Here is a 26,193-nt window from a genome sequence, read left to right as displayed (position 1 = left end):
GGGCCTGACCCCACTTTCCTGGCAACTTTGCAGAGTGAACTGCAATGCTTTAGAGAACTGGGCCAACTGTGACACTGGTTTGAGACCAGTTATTATTATTGACTTTAAAGCTCCCATTCAATCTGATTTGTGCTGTACTTTCTTTTGTCATAGTGGTCTAGTGGATTGGGCAAAACATCTTGGCTGTGCCATACCAAAAGACTTTTAAAGATGGTCTGTGTTGTTACCCTGCCTCGCTAAACAAGGACTGGTCAGCGCAGTGTCAGAATACTGTGTTAAACCATGTTGTCCATGTTAAATTGTGGCATGGTATCTCAGTGGGCTAGCACTGTAAAACTGGCATTAGTCTGGACTAGTACAAGCATGTGCATGAACATACTCACACACATTCACATATGCACATCTCTATATAAAGTGCAATAATGCATGAATGCGACACTAAACGCCATGATACCTCACTCCTTTTGTCATATGCCAAATTCACACTACAAGGAAATCTAATCATATATTATGAAAAATAATGTTGTCATATTGTTAAAATTTTTGAGCATGTCTACCCATACCTCGGACAGGAGACACTGTACACAATGGAGAACCTGGATGTCCGAGTCCCTCGTGCCAACATCAAATGCATCATAGCAAGTCTCTAGGAGTTGAGTGGCTGACAGTCGTCCGGGGGACCTCTTCAGAAGGAAATACATGCACTGCCACTGACTGGAGATATATCTAGATACGACCCTGCCCCAGTCCTTCTGGGAAATCCTCGACTCACTGCAATTGAAATCCTACACTTTATATTGGGAAAGTCAAGGGATCTGATGCAGTGATGCAGTTGTCATTGTACATTGTTACCGTGTGGGTAATAACGTTTTTCAATTTACCTATTGCTTGTTTTTGATGCTTGTTTAGTAAATGATGGGATCATTGTCATGGACACAGTGAATTCCAGGATTGTTTCTGTGATGTCTGCCATTGTGTCTGAGGGCTGGAAACTATCAACTATGTCTGACACTGCAGCCAGCAGACACAGTAATGACACAGTCTGGATCTGACTCTCCAGATATACCTGCAAACACACACAAACAAATGGATGAGGAGCTACTTTATTAAAATGTGCATTCAGTTGTTCATTCCTTCTTTCACATAAACAGGCTTATACAAGAACTACAGGCATATACTTGATGCATTGTCCTACACATACCTGGGGCAAGGCCTGTAGATGCTGTAGCTTGCTAACGCAGGTGGTGACGAGGCTAAAGAGAGACTGACACCTCATGTCCGGGGGCAGGTATTTGAGGCACCTCTCCATGCAGCCTGTGTACATATCCAGCAATACCAGGTCATCCATCTGCACAGAGGTGGTAGGCACAGATAACCAACTATAGGACACACATAATAATGGGCTGACCATTTACTATTCTGGGGGACAAGTCTGTTTTGTTTTGTCAGAGACAGAATATTTATTAAGATGGTGGCCTGTTTTATCTGGACCAACCAATCCAGTGATTGATATGGTGAGCTCCACACTGTCAGGGTATGATGACAATCAAGACACCTGACCTCCCAATCCAAAGGTTAAGATGCCTTTTACTCCCAACATAGGATGCTGGAAACCTATTCTCACACGGAATCCAAATAAGGGCATGTGTCAGTTTTCATAGAGCATTATCACAATTCTAGTAAAATCCTAGATATTTTTTATATTTGTATACTTATCCTGCATTACTCCTTAATGCATATTACTGATTGTTCTTGACAGAGAAAAGAGCTGTGTGAGGGTCTTTACTTGAAGAAGTTGCTCCAACTAGCTGAGAGGCCAGCCCAAACAAAGGAAGTGACGTCACGGATCCTCACATTACTCTGTAGTCCGCAACATCGGAAGGCATCGTTGGGAGGTAGATCTGCGATGGGTGGGTCAAAAGGCCGGCGTAGTCAATAACGTGTAGTAGTGGTGACCTGCTGGGCCACTGCTAACGGACCAAAGCAGTGCGTGCCTTGCACATCCTCCAATGCGACGTCTCGAAGGTAGTGACTGGCGAAGACCGTGTTGGAACCCCAGAAACATCCCTCCATGATGGCGCTTAGAGAGCAGTTGCTGTGGAGCGCCATGGTGGAGGCGACCGCCCGGATCTCATGCGGGTTGTTGGAGCATGGGGGGTCCAATCCCGGGGCCTCGTAGGCCTGAAGGATGATGGCTCTAGCCAGAGGGCAATCGCGTTGCGGCTGACTTCCGCTCAGTAGGTCGCAGATATCGGTACGAAGAGGTGTCGTCGTTGTCAACGGCGTTCCTTGGATCGCCGGATGTAGCAACAAAGCACTCTAACCGGACATAGACGGAGCTCTAGTTCATCTTCCGCGCCCACAATCAATGACTGGGGGGGATGAGGAACGATCTATCGGGCTGGCCTGGGAGCTGATTCTTTGCAATGAAGTCCCAGCACAGGGCAGATGCACGGCTCCATGTGCTCCCTGCTCAAAACGGACCCGTGTGATGTCTAAGGCGTGTAGCTTACTGACACACACTGCTGTAGCGAGCGCCAGTAGGAATACCTAGGCCGTGGGCTATGTATGACCCATGAGCACCCCTCCCACATCCAAACCCCACTAATTTCTTTTAAAGCCCAGAAACATACTAAACATGATTTTGAATGTGAACAAGAAAAAAGTTGGGACAAACTTGTTGTTACAGCCTTTCAAAGTATGGTACCCTATATCGCGTTTTCGGCCGGTTTTGCCGTATATCACTTGGAGGTATGATTACGTTTTGGGCTGTCATCTCACTAGTGATCCACTGATCTTCAAGTGTGATATACCACTGGAATCCATATATAAGTACCTCTCCAATGAGGTATCAATAATTGGTATTGAGTGAATATGGACCAACCCATGACAAATCGAACGTCATATATCCCAACAAAACCAAATTCTTCTTGCAGAAACCTTTATTCCGGTATATGTTCTAGGTACGTGTGCCTGATTCCACTATAATCTTCTAACACATGTTTCAGTACATCTCTTGAAGTACTTCTTTACATGTGATGTTACCAGGTGAAAATCTTTTGCACAATTTGCAACAAATTTACTACCGGTACTCTTATAATATCAGAGTAGGATACCCAATATTGCATTCTCGGCTTAGCTACATCGGAACAACGCTTGGATGTATGCTCAGGATTTGGCTTGTCATCTTGTGTGTTATTCACCGACCTCGATGTGTTATATACCATAGGAAACCATATATAAACACCATAATTTGATGTAGGCTGATTATTGATCTACTTGTGGACAATCATACAGAATACTTCTTGACAACTCTGATATCACTCACTTTTGTATGCATATAAGAGCTTCACAGTATAATGCTCGAGTCGATTTCAGAACTTTGAATGAAATGGACCTATGTGTAACATATTCAAGATGGCAACCATATAGCTGTGCAAAAAAAACTGATCATAATGTAAATGTTATTTATTTCAGCAAATATACAAATCAATTTCTTGGACGCAGGCTTGATATTTTGACAAATTTTGCCATTTCAGGTTGAGTTTCAGATTCTTTAGTACAGCTACTAGTTAAGGTGAATTTGCAGTGGGCATCGCCGAAGGTAAAAGACGAATTCACTTACAAACATAATTCATACATAACTTAGCTACTTAAGTTTCCAATTTACAGAAAATGTCCAAATGCGAATTGTCCAAATCGTATATGAATGGCTTGAAATGAACAGGGACCATGCATTCACAGAAATGAATGATATTCCAATTACATACTTAAGATTCTCTTACAGAATGCCCATGTTAATATTATATATGGAAATGTTCCACCTTGTAAAAATGTCATCACCATGATAATGTGTCTTTTGAGGTTGAACTGTTGTGACTGAGACCAACATCTTATACAACCAGGAACTTTGACATCTCAACCTAAACGGAAGGCCTCACAAACTTCAGTTTTTGCTTCACAGGCAAATAGGTCCTTCCCTCTGGACAATTCGCATTTGGACAATTCGCATTTGGACATTTTCTGTAAATTGGAAACTTAAGTAGCTAAGTTATGTATGAATTATGTTTGTAAGTGAATTCGTCTTTTACCTTCGGCGATGCCCACTGCAAATTCACCTTAACTAGTAGCTGTACTAAAGAATCTGAAACTCAACTTGAAATGGCAAAATTTGTCAAAATATCAAGCCTGCGTCCAAGAAATTGATTTGTATATTTGCTGAAATAAATAACATTTACATTATGATCAGGTTTTTTTTGCACAGCTTTATGGTTGCCATCTTCAATATGTAACACATAGGTCCATTTCATTCAAAGTTCTGAAATCGACTCGAGCATTATACTGTGAAGCTCTTATATGCATACAAAAGTGAGTGATATCAGAGTTGTCAAGAAGTATTCTGTATGATTGTCCACAAGTAGATCAATAATCAGCCTACATCAAATTATGGTGTTTATATATGGTTTCCTATGGTATATAACACATCGAGGTCGGTGAATAACACACAAGATGACAAGCCAAATCCTGAGCATACATCCAAGCGTTGTTCCAATGTAGCTAAGCCGAGAATGCAATATTGGGTATCCTACTCTGATATTATAAGAGTACCGGTAGTAAATTTGTTGCAAATTGTGCAAAAGATTTTCACCTGGTAACATCACATGTAAAGAAGTACTTCAAGAGATGTACTGAAACATGTGTTAGAAGATTATAGTGGAATCAGGCACACGTACCTAGAACATATACCGGATTAAAGGTTTCTGCGAGAAGAATTTGGTTTTGTCGGGATATATGACGTTCGATTTGTCATGGGTTGGTCCATATTCACTCAATACCAATTATTGATACCTCATTGGAGAGGTACATATATATGGCTTCCAGTGGTATATCACACTTGAAGATCAGTGGATCACTAGTGAGATGACAGCCCAAAACGTAATCATACCCCCAAGTGATATACGGCAAAACCGGCCGAAAACGCGATATAGGGTACCATACTTTGAAAGGCTGTAACAACAAGTTCGTCCCAACTTTTTTTGTTGTTAACATTCAAAATCATGTTTAGTATGTTTCTGGGCTTTAAAAAAAATTAGTGGGGTTTGGATGTGGGAGGGGTGCTCGTGGGTCATACCTAGCCCAAGGCCTAACCGTCTTTTTCGTCAGATTGTAGAATGACGACGTTTCGAGTGGCTCGAAAGGCGCATCTCACAGCGAGGTGAGAATGACGTTCAAGTCCCAGGCTGGAGGATGGAACCTTTGCCTTTTGGTCTTCCAGTCGAATGAGCGGAGCAGTGCCTGTAGTTCCGGGATTTTCGTCATGCGTCGATCCTTCGGAACTGTCAGGACGGAGTTGAGCGCAACAAGGTAGGTCATGATGGTACTGCCTTTGAGCTTACGCTTGTGTTGCAGATGGAGCATGAACTCGGCCAGGAATTGAGGCGATGCAGATGTGGGGTCTTGGTGCTTACTCCTGCAAAAGCTCTCAAAGGATTGCCACTTGTCATCATAAAGGCTCCTGATGGTTGGGCGATGTGCCATCGTGATGGCCTTCGCCGCTCTGGCCGAGTAGCCCTTGGTGTTCAATGCTCTCTGTAAATGGACCAGACATGAAGACGTAACCTGTCTGGTCCTGGGTGTGGCTGTCTGCTGTGAGGGTGGATCAGCAGATTTGGCCAATCTGGGAGTGGCAGTGGGTTGACGACGGACAGCTCTCTGTGGTTGACGAACCAAGCCCTCGCGACCAAAGTCGATCTTCTGGACGACTTTGGGAAGGAGTACAGGTGGTGGAAAAACGTACGTACGCTTTAAGTCCTTCCCAGGGGACGCTGAAAGTGTCGACTGCCCAAGCCAGTGGATCCGGTACCGGAGATATGTAGGTCGGGATCTGGGAAGTTTCCACTCTGTGGGAGCCACTTTGCCTGGCCGAGATAGGGCATCCGCTAGGATGTTTGGCAGCCCGGGATGTGGTTGACCTGGAACTGGATCTCCAGATGATCCACCAGGTGAAACAATCAGAACATCTGTTGAAGGAGCGAAGTCGAATGAGTCGTTCCTTGGTTCCGGAGGCACCATACGACAGTGATGTTGTCCATCGAGATGGAGAGCCGGGCGTGTCTGAGAGCCTGCTTCCAGTGAGTGATGGCCAAGATAAGCGCTTCTAGTTCGAGGTTGTTGATGTGCCATAGGCGCTGATCGGCGGACCACAGCCCTGAGACGACCTGTCCCTCCAGGTGTGCGCCCCATCCCTGTAGGGACGCGTCTACGAAGAGGCTTAGAGAGGTCGTAAGCCCTGTCAAGGAGACGCCGCCTAAGACATTTGATTCCACCGTCCACCACTGGAGATGCTGCTTGAGATGATCCGGGAGGATGATGGATATGGAGGGGTCCTGGCGTCTGATCCTGATGTAGGGCGCCAGGAACATCTGAACTGGGCGCAGTTGGAGCCTTCTTCTGTAGGTCAAGTCCTGTGCTGAGGTTAGGAGGCCAAGGAGGACTTGCCATTGACGCAGAGTGCGTGGTAGGTGGAGAGCTGGAATCAGGTGCGCCTGCATTCGTTCCCACCGGTCTCTGGGTACAGAGATGAGGTCGAGGTCCGTCTGGAAGAGGCCCCCGATGAACTGAAGGCGCTTGGAGGGTGTCAACTCTGACTTCCTGAGGTTGATCTTCCACAACAACTGGTATAGGAGCCGAAGGGAGGTTGATCTTCCACAACAACTGGTATAGGAGCCGAAGGGTGAAGTCCCTGTGACGGAGTAGAGTGACAGGGTCCGGATGGTCCAGTAGGCAGTCGTCTATGTACGCCTCGAACTGGATGTCCCGGTGATGGAGGTACGAGGCTATCGGCTTGGTAAGCCGTGTGAATAGCCACAGGGCCGAAGAAATTCCAAACGGGAGGACCGCCCATTGACAATGGCCTCCCATGAAGATGAAGCGGAGGAATTTCCGGTCGTCGGGATGTATAGGGACACGTAGGTAGGCGTCCTCAATATCCAGGCTGATGAGCGCCTCCTGTGCCTGGATCCGGGATCGCAGTAGCCTGAGCATGGTCATCCTGAAATAAGGTGGACGCGCCAGGTAGCGTTTGTTGAAAGCGGCGAGGTTGTGGATCATCCTGTGTTTGTCCGTGTCCTTCTTGGGGACCAGGAAGACAGGTGAATAGAAGCCCGGTCTTATGGCTGGGGTGTGTACCACCTCTGAGGCTTTCTTGTCTAGCAGGGCCCTGATGTTTTGGCTCAGTAGCTGCTGTTGGGATGGGGGGTATGTGTCCACTATGGGTGACGGCGTCAGTGGCGGGTCGTCTATAAGCTTGTACCTGTGTCGGATGATGTTGGTGACGTATGGGTCCCCCAGGATCTCCCAATTCTGCCAGAAGTGAGTCTCCCACCTACTGGGGTGTCGACAACTTGGACGGCTTGGGGTGGGAGATCCAAGTCATGCCTGTCTGGCGGTTCACTGGAGGTCCCTGCGGTCGGCGTTACCCCCCTTGGGGTAGCCATGTCGGGACTGGTATGTGCCTGAGGACTTTCCTTTCCCCTTGCCTCTGCCTCTAAAGGTTGAGGTGGAGCCCCGCCCCCGAGTCCAGAGGGTGTTGCGTCGTGGCTGGTAGGAGCCCGACTGGGATGCCTTAGCAAAGGCTGGCTGTGTCACCCTGGCCTGGGCCTTGAGAGCCGTCTCATCACGGGTGAAGGCTGAGACCTGGGCTTGTGTCTTGGATATCTGTCCATTAAAAAGGTCAGAGCCGGACCAAGGTTGATGCAAAAGGTTTCTCTTGAACTCTGGGTCCCAGTTCGACAAGCCAAGATACCCAAGGCGTCTAGTGGTAGTGATTTCGATCAGAGCGGCGCGCATGTGGGAGCACATCAGTTCCACCTGTCGTTGGAGGTAGGATACGACGGTAGTTAGATGGTCAATTCTATGGGGGTTGTCCTCCGCTAAGTCCTGCAGTATGGCCCTGGAGGACAACGCCATCAGAGAGAGGGGTTTGAGCGTGTGGCGAATCTCTGTCTCCACGTAGGCTAGTTTGCTGTCTGAGACTCGAACTGAGGTGGAGCGGTTCGATCCCGTCACGCGGTGCATGTCCTCATCTAAGTAGTGAGCGTGGTTCGCAACTTGAAGACAGTGGACTGGGTAGTCATCTCTTCTATAACGTGGGGCCCTGAAGGATGGAATCAGTGACAGCTTACTGAAGTCCTCGTCCAGAGCTGAGATCATGTCTCTGATCAGAGGGTCAGGAGGGATCGAAGTGGGGTCTGTACGTATGGCCATCTTGCTATCGACCTCTAGGCCAGCCGAGGGAGCTATAGCCTCCAATCTGTCAGCCAACCAGTCTGCGACTTGGTCAAAACCCAGGTGTGATTCACCGTCCATAGGGGTGTCATCATAGCAAGGGATGAAGGAGCCCTCCGAAGAGTCGGATTGATCGCCACTCGAGCGTCTGCTAACCGGGGAGCGCCTCCTAGATCTATGACCCTGTTTAGAAGATCTGCTGTCACTCCGCCACGAATACGTACATGGGGAAGCCACATCCGCGGAGTGAAAAGAGGTAAATGGCGTCTGTGAGGTTGGCCAACGCGGCAGTGTCAAAGGTGCGGGCGTCTGTAAGGGCGCTGTGCAGATAGGCGCCATCTGAAAGGCCGCTTGAGTAGGCTGTCTGGCCTGTAAGTACTGAATGTACCGGAGGAGGGAGGCGTCTATCATGGGTGTCTGTGCCGCAGGCAGGGGCGCCTGCGCCATAGGCAGGGGTGCCTGTGGGTTACCGAGCGTCTGTCCGCAGGATAGTATAGGCGCCGTCTGGTATGTGAGCGCACGACAGGCGTCACGGAGGTCACCGCCATAAAGATCGACGCTGTCGTGGTTGTCAAAGTGCTCTGGGTAGAGACTACATCCGTGGGGTCCGACATCAAGGTAGCAGTTGAGGTGGCCGATTTGGAAAGCGAAACCTCGGTGTGGTCTGACGTTTCCTGGCCTGCTGTGTTCTGCATTTTTACACACACGGAGGTACTGTCTGAAAGCTGTGGATGAAAGCAGTAAACAGTCTTTACATCAGTGACTCTGGAGGCATTGAGATGAACAATTAAGGCACAGGGGGTGGGGATCCCACGCCGACATATTACGCCGGCACTTTGAGCAGGAGGGCATGATATCTGCAACGAAGCAGTGTAAAATCACAATGCGTCCCCGCCCGATTATGTATGCTATAATTTGTTTATCCCACTGTGTGGTGTGTGGGTTTATGAAACAAATATTACAACAAACATAAGACAACATACAACAAAACAAAACCATACCTGTGAGGATACGCCAAGCGTGGGGTACCAAGCAAAAGAATATAGAACGCAAACCAGTTCACTAACTGCTGACTACACAAAATATAAAGATGGCTACTTGGAGCAACAAGACACCTGGCCTTAAGTTTTCTTTTGAGAAAACGCCAGTAAGTGTCTAATACTTTTATGCACATGTTATCAAACATAGAATGTACAAAATACAAACAGTAGGCACAAAGACAAAAAACTTTAACTCAGATAGCAAACACGTGAGGGTTTGAATCAGTTTTATGTTACAGCAAAAAAAACAGGTCTTCTCTCATCAAGGGACAAGAGTAATGTGAGGATCCGTGACGTCACTTCCCTTGGTCACGTGGGAGCTGCGTGATGGGCTGGCCTCTCAGCTAGTTGGAGCAACTTCTTCAAGCAAAGACCCTCACACAGTTCTTTTCTCTGTCAAGAAACAAGCAGTAATATGCATTAAGGAGTAATGCAGGATAAGTAAAAAATGTATGCTTATATTCAGAATGTCTGAAAAATGGCTAACAGAAATGTAAGATTCTTAATCTGCATTACAATCATTTAACTTCATTCACCTCTGTGATGTCCTGTGTGACTCTGTTACCAATGTACACCACCAGCTCCTGCCAGCACCCCTCCACTGCCTCCTGCACACTCTGGTCACACTCACACACACCTCCTGAAGCTGCAAAGAAGAAAAGAAATAACTGACGTGTTGAGCTTATTTTCCAGTAGTGTCATGGGTATATACGATTAGAAACAAAAAGTGACCCACTTTTTAAAGTTTGTCTATTTGCAATAAAATAACAAGAAACATCAGAAGATTAACAAATCCCCCTGGTCCCAACAAATTCGAAAGAAAAAATCATCTGACTGTTTCTTCAAGTCCAACTTGATGAGAGAGAAATTCTATCTAATCCATCCAAATACAAGAGTAGTTATTCAGCTATCTAAACAATACCATGGAATTGGGATTCAGAACTTTGTATTTCTATGTCAGGTACACACCACTATGAACAGCTAGAGTCAAAATCAAACTTATTGGCATTGAAACAGAAAAATTATAAATTATAAAAATCCCTAAATAGCAAAGGGCACCAGTTGACAACCTGCTCTTTGTGTGTGCACAGTCTCAAGAAAGAGTACATATCAGTTTTAGAGATATGGTCTGTACGACACACCATGATGAACAGAGTCAGAGTCAAACTTGTTGCCATGAAAACAGAAAATATATAAATTCTAAACACCCCTTAGTAGCAAAGGCACCATTTGACAACCTTGTCTTTGTGTGTGCAAAGTGTTAGGAAAGAATACTTGGCAAAAGGCACCACTTCATACATATACTAGGTTTGGATGATAAGTCTTTCACAGTTTTCAAGTTGTTCTCTGGAAATGACACCTACCCCCACCCTTTTGAGACAAAGTCCAAACTGTTTCCATGGAAATCTAGAAATTAAAAATGCCCCAAATCCGCAAATAGCAAATGGCACCACTTTCAGGATATGTTTGATATATCTGCCAAGTTTTGAGATACACTACAGAAATGAAATGATTACAGACGGACAGACAGATGAGGCGTTAACTATATCGCCCTGCATTATGTGCTGGGGGGATAACAATACCTTGGTTTTTTTAAGACAAAACTGCCTTGAACAAAATGTGGGAAATCTAAAAGTACACCACATGAATCCCAGTTCTTGATAGCTATAACAAGGGTCATCAGAAAGATGACATTTCCCCCTGGCAGCTGTCTGTAAAGAAACCACTAGTTAATGTGCAATTCTCTATGTAATGAGTCAACAGTTGAATGTTCTTTAAGAAGCATACATTGTTTACCCACTGAATGGTTTTCGAATTCTGGCCCGGAAACGAACCCGTTCCCCAATGGAGTATAGGTCCAACTTCTTTCCATAAAAATTGTAAAAAATATAAATTCGTAAAAAAATATATTGAAAGGCACCACTTCAGTATGTGCCTGATAGCTTTGCCAAGTTTCGATCAAATACACTGAATGGTTTTCGAATTCTGCCCCGGAAACGAACCCCATCCCCAATTGAGTCTATGTCCAACTTCATTCCATAACAATTTAAAAATATAATAATTAAAAAATTCCCAAAATATCAAAAGGCACCACTTCAGTATGTGCCTGATAGCTTTGCCAAGTTTCGATCAAATACACTGAATGGTTTTGGAATTCTGCCCCAGAAAAGGAAATGATTACGGACGGACGGACGGACAGACAGACTGGCTGATTGCTATATCCCCCCACATTATATGCCGGGGGGATAAAAATGTCTGACTCACCACTGGAGTGTTCGGTTGCCAAGGTAGCCAGAAGACTGACAGCACGATCAGCCTTCACCTTTGTCATATAGGGATGGGAGTTAATACTTCTGATGACATCTGTGATCTGACCTAACATGAAGTCAAGGCCAATACTATCTTCTCTTTGTATTTGTTTAAATATGCCAGCATCCATGGCAATGACAAGCAGACGGACAATCTTCGTCATCATCAAAGAATTGAACATTCCTGATTCTGCAAGTAACAATTAACATATAAAAAACAGTTCATGGTTATGTAGCTCACATGAATTCTTCTGGAATTAATCAGATTAGCTCAGGAAAGTCATACAAGAGTGAAGAAGTAAAAACAGAAGACAATCCCACACAAGCATGAAATACTCATGCCAATATGACATGTCTGGTTGTGTGCAAGCCAAGAAATATTGTACGGTTTTCAAGAACTGCTCCGATAAGGAGTACTACCGCTATTTTCAGTCGTTGCCATGGAAACAAAAAATAAATATTTCACAAATCCCAAAGGGCACCAGTTTACCACTAGACCTATCTATGTGCCAAGTTTGGTTAAGAAATATTGTACAGTTTTCAAAATCTGCTCTGAAAAGGAGCGCTCACCCCATTTTCAGTCTAAGTCAAAGTCGTTGCCATGGAAACTCAAAAACAATCTTTTTAAAAATTCGAAACTATAAAAAAGCGCCAGTTCACCACCAAACCTATCTATATGCCAAGTTGATTCATGTTTTTTTAGTTCTGCTTCGGAAACGAAATGTGAATGACGGACGAAAGGACAGGACAGACGGACAGCAACTATTCCTTTATCCCCTTTCCCCTTCGTGACGGGGGATAATAAATAGACATGCTCACATCATGTTACCTACACAAGTAGCACACTACACAGCAAAACATAACATGACTGTGAGTCATACCACATAAATACTGAAGACCAAATTGCATATTGGTACATGCAGAAACGTCAGACAGTCAAGCATCTTCCCGAGGCAAGAGAGTTAACTGACTTTAAAAGTTCAGTTTCCACCCTTGCCGAACTAGGCTGGAATTCCTTGGCTCGATTGTAGCACCACCAGTGGCTATTATGAGTGATGTCCCTTCTATGCCTCTCCTATAGACCAATCAGATTCCACCTCTCGCATCACTTGCATTTGCTTCAAACAAAATGGCGGCGCCCGGTCGATCGATAATCAAGATCTATATTGTGATAGAACGGGTCTTACATCACCAAGTGCATCAAATCATGTGAGCACCTTGAAAAGATTTGGAATATATCTGTTGACAACGAGGTGGCGGTGCACATGATTTGCGAATCCTGCAATCGATGGAAATCTGATTGACAGCTTATGAACCGGATTTCGATTTCGTTGCGCGATTGTGATTGGACTATGCATAGACTCGTTAGTCCAGCCAAAATATAACTCCATAATACCAGCCTAGTTCGGCAAGGGTGGAAACTAGATGATTATAGTCAGTTAACTCCATTGCCTCGGGAAGATGACAGTCAAGTGATTGATAACAAGTTGTGGTCGGTGAAGGAAATGTAGTTAGTGTAAATGTTTATGCCCAGTTGTGTTAACGGGACCACCACACTTTGCATACTTCAACATATTGGGTACAGGTTCTTTCTCCACCTAGGGTTTAAGGTCTGGCATCATCAGCTAGCAAAGTTCCTCCATTAAACCCACAAACAAGTGGCCAGGAGAACAATCTGTAACAAAATTTATCATCCAAAACTGGCTCCCACAGGAGATATTGCTTGGTTGAGATCAAGCGATATCTACATTGTAGATATCGCTGCAATGACACTGCTTCACAATGCTTTGCAGACCATTGTGATGTCATTGGTTACCATGACATCACAATCAAAATGACACCACTAATGGCCCTGCTACTGAAGCTGTTAGCAGTACTTTTTACACTTGAGATACTGCTTATTACTATCTACAAACTGAAAAATTTGGAAAAATGATGTTGGTTGATAAATAAAATCTCACCCTCGTGTCTTTTGATATCAAATATATCAACACTAAGCAAGCCTTGGATTTTTCCACTTTTATCAACTCATGTTGACATATTTCATATCAGAAGACAAGGGCAAAATTCCCTATATATCCTCCAGAGAATCCATACAATGGTCAATATCACTTTGATATCTGTCCGAAACTGGGTAAGAGTGGTTAGAATCTTGTTGTCTTGTCCATAAAACTGGCATTTGTGTGTACCCATAGTTGATGGCCAACTGACTTGACCTAGACCCCATAGTACGGTCAAGTTTTGTCAACCCGAATGATTAAGTCTGAATCTTAACTCTGAATCATCTTGACCCTCACTGCTTGTCACCACAGCGCTCACCCATCTTTAAAACAATAGGATTTATCCTTGTGTCGACAGCTACTAAGTCTGATCTCCTGATTATCCCGCCCACAACAATGAACCCTGAGCTGATTTAAGTACCCCAGCAGTGATGCAATATCAACCAACTGGTGTGAAATCAGCACAACTCATGTGGAAGCTGTCCTGTGTAGAGCCATCGGTTGCCATCGGACCTTGTGTATCCAGTGAAATTGCCAACCAACCATGTGTATCCAGGAAAATTACCATCCGACCTTGCGTATCCAGGAAAATTGCCAACCGACCTTGTGTATCCAGGAAAATTGCCATCCGACCTTGTGTATCCAGGAAAATTGCCATCTGACCTTGTGTATCCAGGAAACTGCCATCCGACCTTGTGTATCCAGGAAAATTGCCATCTGACCTTGTGTATCCAGGAAAATTGCCATCCGACATTGTGTACCCAGGAAAATTGCCAACCGACCTTACGTATCCAGGAAAATTGCCAACCGACCTTGCGTATCCAGGAAAATTGCCAACCAACCTTGTGTATCCAGGAAAATTGCCAACCGACCTTGTGTATCCAGGAAAATTGCCAACCGACCTTGTGTATCCAGGAAAATTGCCATCCGACCTTGTGTATGCAGGAAAATTGCAATCCGACCTTATGTATCCAGTAAAATTGCCAACCGACCTAGTGTATCCAGGAAAATTGCCATCCGACCTTGTGTATCAAGGAAAATTGCCAACCGACCTTGTGTATCAAGGAAAATTGCCATCCGTCCTTGTGTATCCAGGAAAATTGCCATCCGACCTTGTGTATCCCGGAAAATTGCTAACCGACCTTGTGTATCCAGGAAAATTGCCAACCTACCTTGTGTATCCAGGAAAATTACCAACTGACCTTGACCTTGGCCAACACTGAAATCTGCACCTGTGTTGAGCGCACTATCCTGCACTGTGTGGTAATCCATCCTGGCTCATCTATCTATCTCTCATGGTGGTACAGTATGCAAATCTCTGGTGAGCTTTAAGCACGTATCACAACATGGTGAAAGAAAGTTGATGTGATGACTCAGCCTCGGATGGAACGTCAGACAGTCGAGATTTCTTTAGGGGAGCCTCTGGTTTCTTTAACTTCCCCTTTGGGACCGAATGGGATTTTCTTGGTCGCCTCCTTACAGCCTGCATTTGACCAGGCCTCCGTGACTTTTAGACACTAAGTTACCTTACACTCCAAACACGCATCCTGTGGGCCTCCCGCTATCTTGAAACAGTCACACTTACACAGTCTTCCCATTACAACTTTCTATCTAAGAATACTTCAGCCAGACGTTTCAGGGACCAAAACTCCTCTGGCCAATTTTGTTATGATCATGAGTGTAAATGACAACATAATGTGTGCAGCTAACAACTTCGGGAACAACTTCGGGAACAATTTCTTTTTTGGGGACTCGGCTCAACAAAGTTAGCAAACACAGGAAAGAGTGAGTGAGTGAGAATGGTTTTATGCCGCTTTTAGCAATATTCCAGCAATATCAAGGTGGGGGACACCAGAAACGGGTTTAACACATTGTACCCATATTGGGAATCAAAGCCAAGTCTTCGGCGTGACAAGCGAACGCTTTAACCACAAGGCTACCCGACCGCCCCCAAACAGGAAGAAGTGAGAAATATGTGAAAGAGGTCGGAGTGGCAAGTACTACTGATTTCGCAACTGTAATGGATAGTTGACAGTGAAAAGGACGACTGTTGAATATCTGAAGATTTTATGGTGCGATGACAGCCAAAATGCTGGTTTTAATGCTGTGATGTAATAGGGGTAAAGTATTCGCAAGAATTATATGTAATAAATGTTATTCACGCCATACTTGCATCATATCAATGCTACAAGCAGAAATGACTGAGTAATAGGAAAAAATGACATTTACAAGAGTAGCACTTCAGCCCTTGATTAATACATATACCAAGTTTGGACGAAAAAAGTTGAATACTTTTTTAGTTCTGCTCCAGAAATGACACCTACCTCCATTTCAGTTAAGTCTAAGTTGTTTCCATGGAAACAGTGAAAAATCAAATGTTGAAAAATTCCTTAATAGCAAAAGGCACCACCACTTGGTTAATACATGTACCAGATTTGGATGATAAGTCTTTCACAGTTTTCAAGTTGTTCTCTGGAAATGACACCTACCCCCACCCTTTTGAGACTAAGTCCAAATTGCAAATCAAGAAAAGTAAAAATTACCAAAATCCGCAAATAGCAAAAGGCACCACTTCAGGATCTGTTTGTTACACCTGCCGAAACGAAATCCATTCCACCATTAGAGACGAAGTACAAATTGTTTACCATGAATCAAAAAAAATATAAATGCCCAAACTAGTAAAATCAGTAGATATCTTTTATATTTGTATACTTATCCTGCATTACTCCTTAATGCATATTACTGCTTTTTGTTCACAGAAAGTCTTGCTGAAGAAGAATTTGTTTCAATTAGCCTTGAGGACAACCCTATCACACAGCTCCCACGTGACCATGGTCTTCACATTACTGCTAGAAGCCGGAACATCTACGACATTGTGTGGAGGAGCTCTGCAATGGGTGGGTCTGTGTAGACATAATAATGCAGGATAAGTACACAAATATAAAAAATATCTAGGGCTTTTACTGGATTTTTTAACTTCTCCTGCATTACTCCTCACTGCAGTCTGTATCCGACGGAACTTGGAGTAGGGCATACCTTCAGATATGGTCTTTTTATCCAAACTCTCCAAGATCCCTGAGCCAGTCAGTGAAGGCAAATGACCATTCCTGTTGACAGGGAAGGAGGTAGTTAGGTATGCTGTGTATCATGGTATCGACTCAACTTAGGGAATTAACCGAAGTTATTGTCTCATAATTGACGTATGTAGCCCTCTAGTCAAGGGTGGTATGCACCAGTTGAGGTCGAGAGGCTGGCTCTGGAATAGCGAAGACATCAATGAAGCCTAGTAACGGTGACCTGTTGGGCCACCACTAAAGGGCCAAAGCTGTGTGTCCCTTGCACGTCTTCTAATCCGACATCTTGAAGGTAGTGAAGAGACGGCGGCACTGTTTACTCAGTGCTCCCACCCGGACACAGAAGGAGCTCTTGTTCGTCCTCCACTCCAATTATCAAGGATAGTGACGGAATGACAGAGGGTCTGTCAGGCTGTCCTGGGAGCTGGTTCTTTGCAATAGTCCCAGCACAGTCATAGGTGAACAGCTCACAGCTCACGTGGATCTTGCTGACACGCGCACCCTTGGCAATAGCCATGAGGAAGCTGGTCTTTTTCGTAAGGTTGTAGTATGACGCCAAATGAGGGGGCTCAAAGAGCGAACCTCTCAAGCAGGTGAGGACGACATTCAAGTCCCAGGCGGGTGGTCTGAATTTCACCTTCTGGTCTTGCAAAGTAGAGAAAGGAGTTCCAGAAAGGAGTTCCAGAATTTTCGTCATCTTGCGATCTTCTGGAACTGCCAAGACAGAGTTGAGGGCTACAAGATATGCAGTGATGGAGCTTCCCTTCAAACACTGTGTGTGACGCAGGAACAACAGGAACTCGGCCAGGAACTGAAGAGAAGCAGAGGTGGACTCCTGATGTTTTTCTTTACAGAAATTCTCGAAGGAAATCCACTTGTCATCATAGAGGCTCCTGGTGGATGGATTGTGAGCCAAGTGTGATGGCCTTCGCTGCTCTGGCTGAGTAGCCCTTGGCACTGAGTGCTCTTTGTAAATGGACCAGACACGTATATGAAACCTCGTCACCTGCTGTATGGATGAACCAGCAGGTTTGGCCAATCTAGGAGTGGCAGAGGGTCAGCAGCAGCTATCTCGCTGAGACCGACGAACCAGACCCTCGCCGGCGACTGGGCCACCCAGGATCTTCCAGTTCCGCCAATATCTGCACAGTCTCTCACCTACAGGGGTGTCGACCATTTGAACGAATGGGGATGGGAGGTTCATTTGCAGTTCCCTGTTGTCGCCGCTCCCTCCTCTTGAGCGATCACGACGCTGGTAGAAACTCGAGGGCTTCCCCTTGCCTCTGGGCTTGCCTCAAAAAGACGCATTGGTAGAGTCTTCAGGGCAGTTTCATCCCTCGCGAATGCAGAGACTCTTGAATGGGTCTTGGAGACCTGACCATGGAAGTGAGTGAGTGAGTGAGTGAGTTGGGTTTTACGCCGCTTTTAACAATATTCCAGTTATATCGCGGCATGTCAGCTTAATGTGGGAGGAAAGCCCCAAGTGATGCAGGTCTCAGACGTTTACCACTTCGGCAAAACCCACCAGCAGGGGTATGGTGCTGACAAACCTAGAAACATAATCGGGGCGAACCGGGATTCGAACCCACAATCATAGGTTTCTGGCGTGCCCAAGGGACGCAACTCTGCACAGCGAATCGCGGCGCCTTAGACGACTGGGCCAACCGTGCCCCCTGACCATGGAAGAGTGAGGCGAGGACCACGGTTGACGGAAATATATCTGTATTATATCTGTAAATAGCAAAAGGCACCACTTCAGGACCTGTTTGATATATCTGCCAATTCTTGCTGAAAAGTAATGAACATTTTTTCAGTTGTGCTCCGGAAACGAAATCCATCCCACCATTAGAGACTAAGAACAAATTGTTTCCATGGAAATCGAGAAAAATAAAAATGCCAAAAATTTGTAAATAGCAAAAGGAACCACTTCATGGCCTGTTTGAAATATCTGCCATTTTTTGTTGAAGAATATTGAATTGTTTTTTAGTTACACTCCGGAAAACAAATGATTACAGACGGACAGACTGATGGACGGACAGACAGACAAGGCGTCGACTACATCCCCTGGCATTATATCCCCAGGGGATAATAATGTGTATTCTATTTCTATCACCTGATCAACAAAACATTACATGGATGACCAATCGGTGTCCTACAACAGTACCTGCAGGGTCAATCAGGAAGTCATGGATCATGTTGTTGACAGCTTGTTGGATATATGCCTGGCTCCACTGCTCATCAGCCTCTGTTGCAGCCTCCTGAAGCCATACACTAGCCTCTACCCACTGAGTTGTTCCCCTTTGTAAGCTCTCATTGCGCTCAAATACCGCAAGAATGGATGCAAAATCCTCCACTGTTACTTGTGTCTATTTCGACAAAGAAGATCAAGGTTATTGGTTTTGAGAGATTTAGCATTTGATCAATCTATCATGCTACTTCATTTTTCCGCCTCATATCATGAAGACCAGGGTTAAAATAAGTCTTCGGCAACCCATGCTTGCCGTAAGAGCGTCTTGAGCAGGCGGAGCGTCATTGTTAAGACCTATCTTGTCGGTCAGGTGTAAGAGCGTCTTGGGCAGGTGGAGCGTCATTGTTATGACCAATCTCTGGTCAGGTGTAAGAGCGTCTTGAGCAGGTGGAGCGTCATTGTTATGACCTATCTTGTCGGTCAGGACTAAGAGCGTCTTGGGCAGGTGGAGTGTCTTGCTCAGGTGGAGTGCCAGTGTTATGACCTACCTTGTCAGTCAGGTGTAAGAGGGTCTTGGGCAGGTGGGGAGTCTTGGGCAGGTGGAGTGTCTTTGGCAGGTGGAGTGCCAGTGTTATGACCTACCTTGTCAGTCAGGTGTAAGAGGGTCTTGGGCAGGTGGGGAGTCTTGGGCAGGTGGAGTGTCTTGGGCAGGTGGAGTGCCAGTGTTATGACCTACCTTGTCAGTCAGGTGTAAGAGGGTCTTGGGCAGGTGGAGTGTCTTTGGCAGGTGGAGGGGGGCAACCCATGCTTGCCATAAGATGTTGCTATGTTTGACATAAGAGGCAACTAACAGGACTGGGTTGTCAAGCTCGCTGACTTGGTTGATGCATGTCATCATTACCCAATTGAGTGGATCGATGCTCAATCACTGCATTGGCTAGTCCAGACTTATTATTTACAGACATATAGCTGGAATACTGCAGAGTGCGGCATTGTCACAAGCACAAACATCATGCATATGGTGCCTTGTCTATTTCGACAAAGAAGATCAAGTTTATTGGTTTTGAGAGATTTAGCATTTGATCAATCTATCATGCTACTTCATTTTTATGGTGCCTTGCCAATCAGATGTCACAGTCAGGTGTAAAGTGTCTTGGGCAGGTGGAGCGTCATTGTTATGACCTATCTTGTCGGTCAGGTGTAAGAGGGTCTTGGGCAGGTGGAGCGTCATTGTTATGACCTATCTTGTCGGTCAGGTGTAAGAGCGTCTTGGGCAGGTGGAGCGTCATTGTTATGACCTATCTTGTCGGTCAGGTGTAAGAGCGTCTTGGGCAGGTGGAGCGTCATTGTTATGACCTATCTTGTCGGTCAGGTGTAAAAGCGTCTTGGGCAGGCAGAGCGTCATTGTTATGACCTATCTTGTCGGTCAGGTGTAAGAGGGTCTTGAGCAGGTGGAGCGTTATTGTTATGACCTATCTTGTCGGTCAGGTGTAAGAGCGTCTTGGGCAGGTGGGGAGTCTTGGGCAGGTGGGGAGTCTTGGGCAGGTGGAGTGCCAGTGTTATGACCTACCTTGTCAGTCAGGCGTAAAATGGCCTTGAGCAGGAAGCACTGAATTGCACCCTTCTGTAGTGGCTCCATGGTTGTCATCAGTGTTGTCAACATATCCCTGGATGATCCAGAAGAATAGGGACAGAAAACAATGAATGAACAGTCTTCAAATAATTCCACAAATCTTGAAAACTGAACTGAACATTGACATTTGTTATAGAGCAAATAGAGTGTGTAACTTACTTGATGAGTGTTAAAATGCGTGGAGTAAGGATGGGTGTTGCGGGGATATTGGCCAGCGCCCGACACAGGAACAGCATTGGTGTGGATCCCCAAGTGCATGACATCAACGTCCCACACACAGCGGCCAGGAAGTCACCTGAAGAGAAGAACATCACGAAGCAGCACTTCAGCAGTGGCTGTGTCCATATCCTATACAAGAACAACATCACGAAGCAGCACTTCAGGAGCGGCTGTGTCCATATCATATACTAGACCAACATCACTAAGCAGCCCTTCAGGAGTGGCTGTGTCCATATCCTATACTAGACCAACATCACTTAGCAGCACTTCAGGAGCGGCTGTGTCCATATCCTATACAAGAACAACATCACAAAGCAGCCCTTCAGCAGTGGCTGTGTCCATATCATATACTAGCAGAACATCACCCAGCAGCACTTCAGGAGTGGCTGTGTCCATATCCTATACTAGAACATCACTAGCAGCACTTCAGATGTGGCTCTGTCCATATCATATACTAGAGGAACATCACTAAGCAGGACTTCAGGAGCGGCTGTGTCCATTTCATATACTAGAAGAACATCACTAGCAGCACTTCAGGAGTGGCTGTGTCTATATCATATACTAGAGGAACATCACTAAGCAGGACTTCAGGAGCGGCTGTGTCCATATCATATACTAGAGGAACATCACTAAGCAGCACTTCAGGAGCGGCTGTGTCCATATCATATACTAGAGGAACATCACTAAGCAGGACTTCAGGAGCGGCTGTGTCCATTTCATATACTAGAAGAACATCACTAGCAGCACTTCAGCAGTGGCTGTGTCCATATCATATACTAGAGGAACATCACTAAGCAGGACTTCAGGAGCGGCTGTGTCCATATCATATACTAGAGGAACATCACTAAGCAGGACTTCAGGAGCGGCTGTGTCCATTTCATATACTAGAACATCACTAGCAGCACTTCAGGAGTGGCTGTGTCCATATCATATACTAGAGGAACATCACTAAGCAGGACTTCAGGAGCGGCTGTGTCCATTTCATATACTAGAAGAACATCACTAGCAGCACTTCAGCAGTGGCTGTGTCCATATCATTTACTAGAGGAACATCACTAAGCAGGACTTCAGGAGCGGCTGTGTCCATATCATATACTAGAGAAACATCACTAAGCAGGACTTCAGGAGCGGCTGTGTTCATTTCATATACTAGAACATCACTAGCAGCACTTCAGGAGTGGCTGTGTCCATATCCTATACTAGCAGAACATCACCCAGCAGCGATTCAGCAGTGGCTGTGTCCATATCCTATACAAGAACAACATCACTAAGCAGCACTTCAGTAATGGCTGTGTCCATATCATATACTTGAAGAACATCACTAAGCAGCACTTTAGGAGTGGCTGTGTCCATATCCTATACAAGAACAACATCACTAAGCAGCATTTCAGTAATGGCTGTGTCCATATCATATACTAGAAGAATATCACTATGCAGCACTTCAGGAGAGGCTGTGTCCATATCATATACTAGAAGAACATCACAAAGCAGCACTTGAGGAGAGGCTGTGTCCATATCATATACTAGAAGAACATCAGTAAGCAACATATCAGGAGTGGTAGTAACCTTAGGAAACAGGCGTAAAATCTTTGTTGCTAGCTTACGGTTCTTGAAAAAGACATTCTAAAAATCATTACGATTTATCAGCGCCTATGTAGCCTTGAGGTACACTCACTGGGCTACAGATACGAAGATTGCGTGTTCGATCTTTGGGAATATAAAGATAACATTTGTCATTTGATTTTACATTTCCTTACATGTTACAATCTGAAAGGAAGTTGTATTGATAAAATCACCGGGGTGGAGAGGAAGTTGGAAGGAGAATTGAGAATGAAGGATAAAAAGGGTGGATAGAGAATTGAGAATGAAAGGAGAAAAAAGGGTGGAGAGGAGGTTGATGGAGAGAAATGAAAATGAAGGAGAAAACAGGGTAGAGAGAAAGTTGGAAGGAGAACAAGAGTGCTCTGAGAGCACAACATCCCCCGCATGAATTTTTTTAACAAGTTTATATTTTCTTTGTATTTTATGAAATAACAACAGTAGATGGCACTGCATTTGAAACAAATTGTGCAGAACGTTTTGTTGGGAGTACTCCAGTCTGAATGCTAATGCCATAAGGATGTAGCTCACCCACAAAAGCCTTATACAAGGAAACTAACTATAGTTATAGTTATAGTTAGATATTGTGATATTCTCTGAAAACTGGAGGAGTAGATTTCATGAAGCTCCGTAAAACAGGGGCAGTAACTCTGTCAAAATTTGTCGAAATGAAACGGGACTGCGATATGCGTATCATCAACATGTCGACATCTTGTTTGTACAGTGTCGGGGATATTCTCTAAAAGCTGGAGGAGGAGTTGATTTCACAAGCTTAGTACCTCTCAAAATTAGTCGAAATGAAACAGAACTGCAATATGTGTATCATTAACATGTCGACATCTTGTGTGTAGAGTGTCAGGGATATTCTCTAGAAACTGTAGGAGTTGATTTCACAAGCTTAGTGCCCTCTCTCACAATAAGGCAAATGAAGCTCCGTAAAACAGGGGCAGTAACTCTGTCAAAATCAGTCGAAATGAAATGGGACTGTGATATGCCTATCATCAACATGTCGACATCTTGTTTGTACAGTGTCAGGGATATTCTCTAAAAGCTGGAGGAGGAGTTGATTTCACAAGCTTAGTGCCCTCTCTCACAATAAGGCAAATGAAGCTCAGTAAAACAGGGGCAGTAACTCTGTCAAAATTAGTCGAAATGAAACAGAACTGCAATTTGTGTATCATCAACATGTCGACATCTTGTGTGTAGAGTTTCAGGGATATTCTCTGGAAACTGTAGGAGAAGTTGATTTCACAAGCTTAGTACCCTCTGTGGGACGGATGGACGGACGGACGGACTGCGCTGGGACATAATCCCCCTTCGGCCATTCTGGCCCGGCGGGGGATAAGAAGGGTGAAGAAAACATGGCTACACTGTAACTGTAAACTTTATTGAATTACAGTAGCTTTGTCGTTGGTATAAAGGTCCAAGAGGCTTTATCTATTGTGTAACTGACATAATGAAAATACCCTGGAAATGAGTAACAGTAACATACACATATGTTGTTTCAAGAAAGATGTAAGGAATCTTTTGAGATTTCTGAAGACAAAGTGGGGAGACAAGTCTGGGTCCTTACACCTTAGGATAACTATACAAATGTAAAAGAATATTTAGATTTTACCGTAATAAACACACTCTACTAAATGTTTAACTTTTCCTGCATTACTCCTTAATGCATCTGTATCGTATGGTTTGGAGGCCTTCAGATGTCCAAAACTTCAATAATTCACACACGAAAAACGACTCATGTTTATCAAGAATCTGCGAGGCAGAAAAAGCAAAGAAAAACGCTGTAGCGGTAGGGGTAGTTCAATCTTTTACAGATGGAACATAAGAATTAAAAGGTAGCACCCTGTACACACATGGTAATAAAGGATGATAGCGAAAGTTGAAATCTTTACCTACTGTGTCATCGAGCCAAAGCCTGATAAAAAGCTTGTCTTCACTTCTTCCACTGGGTGTGTGTCATACCACCTATGCGTGAAATAGACTGGCTCCGTATTGGGCAAGTTCATTATTTGTGTCGAGGGTTGGTTATCTGTTGGGCTACTACCAGAGGGCCAAAACTTGGAAAGCCTCTGATGTCTCCAAGAGCCACATCGGGAAGATAATGACAAGCAAAAACTGTGTTGGACCTCCTAAACCATCCTTCCATGATCGTTTAACAGTTACTATGTAACGCCATGGTAGAGGCTAACGCCCTGATCTTATGAGAATTATTTGCTCTCGGAGGATCAATTTTGGCAATCTCATAAGCCTGAAAGATGACTGCCCATAACCATAGAGATGGTGTTGCGACTAACTTTGGTCGTGGACGCAGGAGATGCGGGTATGAACAACCGTTTAATCGAACCACTCCTAGTTTTGGAGTGAAGGTTGTAAACTCATAGTGAGTGTACCGGGCATATGATGAGTTCACCCTCATCTTCAACTCCCACAATCGTAGAAATTGGTGGGATAGTAAAGGAACGATCAGGTTGGCCTGGTAGTTGATTTTTTGCAACAAAATCTTAGCACAACCCAAGATGTTTCACTCAGTGCATACTATTCTCAGAACGGACCTGGGTGATGTCAAGTGCATGTAACTCGCTCACCCATGCCGCAGTTGCTAATGCCAAGAGAACTATTGTTTTGTTGTTGAGGTCATAAAAAGAGGATGCGTAGAGGGTCTCGAAGGGTGGGCCCTCGCAAACCTTGAAGTATCACATTCAAGTCCCAAGCAGGGGGGCGGTCTTCTGATCAACAAGCCTAAATGAGCATAATAGAGCCTGTAGTTCCGGGACCTTGGTCATTTAGCGATTCTCCGGAACAGTGCAACCAAATACACAGTAAAGGGGGTGGGAGTTCCCAGTCGTGACTGTCCAACACTTCCACTGCCCTGGGGGATTGATAAGAACCTCTGCTACGCCCCCTTCCTCTAAAAGAATCCTGATCTTGACCTTCTTTAAGAGAAGAGCGTCTAGGTTTGTAATTATCCGGCCTGCCTGAATGCCTTGAGCGCGGTCCCATCCTTAGCGTAATTGGATACTTTAGAATGCGTATCAACCATTTGTCCATTGAACAGTATCCTAGATGACCAAGGTTGACGTAGGAGCCTGCTCTTAAACTCAGAATACCAGTTTAAAAGCGCTAAATACCTAATCCTGCGTGTCACAGTAATCTCAGCTGGTGAGGCTCTGACATGGTTCCTCATGTGGTCATTTTAATCCTGTTGGAAGGCAGCCACAGTTTGGAAGTGATCTAAATGGTTAGGATTATCTTCCGTTACATCTTGATCCATAGCACAGGTTGAAGACGCCAATGCTGACAAAGTTTTCAATATACCTGATCTGCTACCGACAAAAATCATAAATAGGAAAATCATCTTTCCTCAACTTTGGCAGTTTGAATGATGGGGCAAGTGTGAGTCATGAGAAATTCTTGTCCAGTGCCCTAACCATTTCTGTCAACATCAGATCCAACGGAATTGAGGTGGGATATGACCATATGGTATCCTTCTTATCAACCCTGTTATGCATGTGCAAGAGTTGTAGTTGACGCTGGCGCCTGGAACATAGGTGCAGGCGTTGGGTACAAATGTGCCATAGACTGCTACCACATGGACTGCATAAAATTCCGTATCCAATTGCTGTTCTGGTACAGTGCTGACGGCTGAGCGTACAACTGCTGCGCTGCCGGAGAAGTGGGTGGAACACCGCTAAGCTGATCATGCGTCACGGACGTAATGGTGTACGGTGGAAGCCCTGAGTCTAATGTAATTGTAGACGCGCCTGGGAAGTAGGAAGGCACTGCACTCAACGCAAGCCCTTGAGAAGCAATGCCCATTGGTGTTGACTGGATCATGGCAT

General features: G+C 44.9%; 1 protein-coding gene across 5 annotated transcripts in view; it reads right to left on the bottom strand.

Annotated features, from left to right (window-relative positions):
- LOC124118859 (probable methyltransferase TARBP1) overlaps positions 1 to 26,193 on the bottom strand; it is a 65,090-nt gene that overhangs the window by 26,722 nt on the left and 12,175 nt on the right. For 4 of the 5 annotated variants that reach the window (XM_048403033.1, XM_046481139.2, XM_046481140.2 and 1 more), the window contains exons 6-13: positions 20,690 to 20,825; positions 20,468 to 20,564; positions 18,874 to 19,075; positions 11,592 to 11,825; positions 9,863 to 9,972; positions 1,202 to 1,348; positions 882 to 1,066; positions 564 to 771 (exon numbers count right to left, since the gene is read on the bottom strand). In XM_048403033.1, coding sequence (XP_048258990.1) covers positions 564 to 771; positions 882 to 1,066; positions 1,202 to 1,348; positions 9,863 to 9,972; positions 11,592 to 11,825; positions 18,874 to 19,075; positions 20,468 to 20,564; positions 20,690 to 20,825 — 1,319 coding nt within the window. Of the gene's footprint in view, positions 1 to 563; positions 772 to 881; positions 1,067 to 1,201; positions 1,349 to 9,862; positions 9,973 to 11,591; positions 11,826 to 18,873; positions 19,076 to 20,467; positions 20,565 to 20,689; positions 22,999 to 23,127; positions 23,442 to 26,193 lie in introns of those variants that run through there. The other variant, XM_048403035.1, reaches the window with a different exon arrangement.

This window comes from Haliotis rufescens, unplaced genomic scaffold (assembly GCF_023055435.1).
Source record: "Haliotis rufescens isolate VD_foot unplaced genomic scaffold, xgHalRufe1.0.p SCAF_3, whole genome shotgun sequence".
Lineage (NCBI taxonomy): Eukaryota > Metazoa > Mollusca > Gastropoda > Lepetellida > Haliotidae > Haliotis > Haliotis rufescens.
This window is presented reverse-complemented; position numbering and strand designations above follow the sequence as displayed.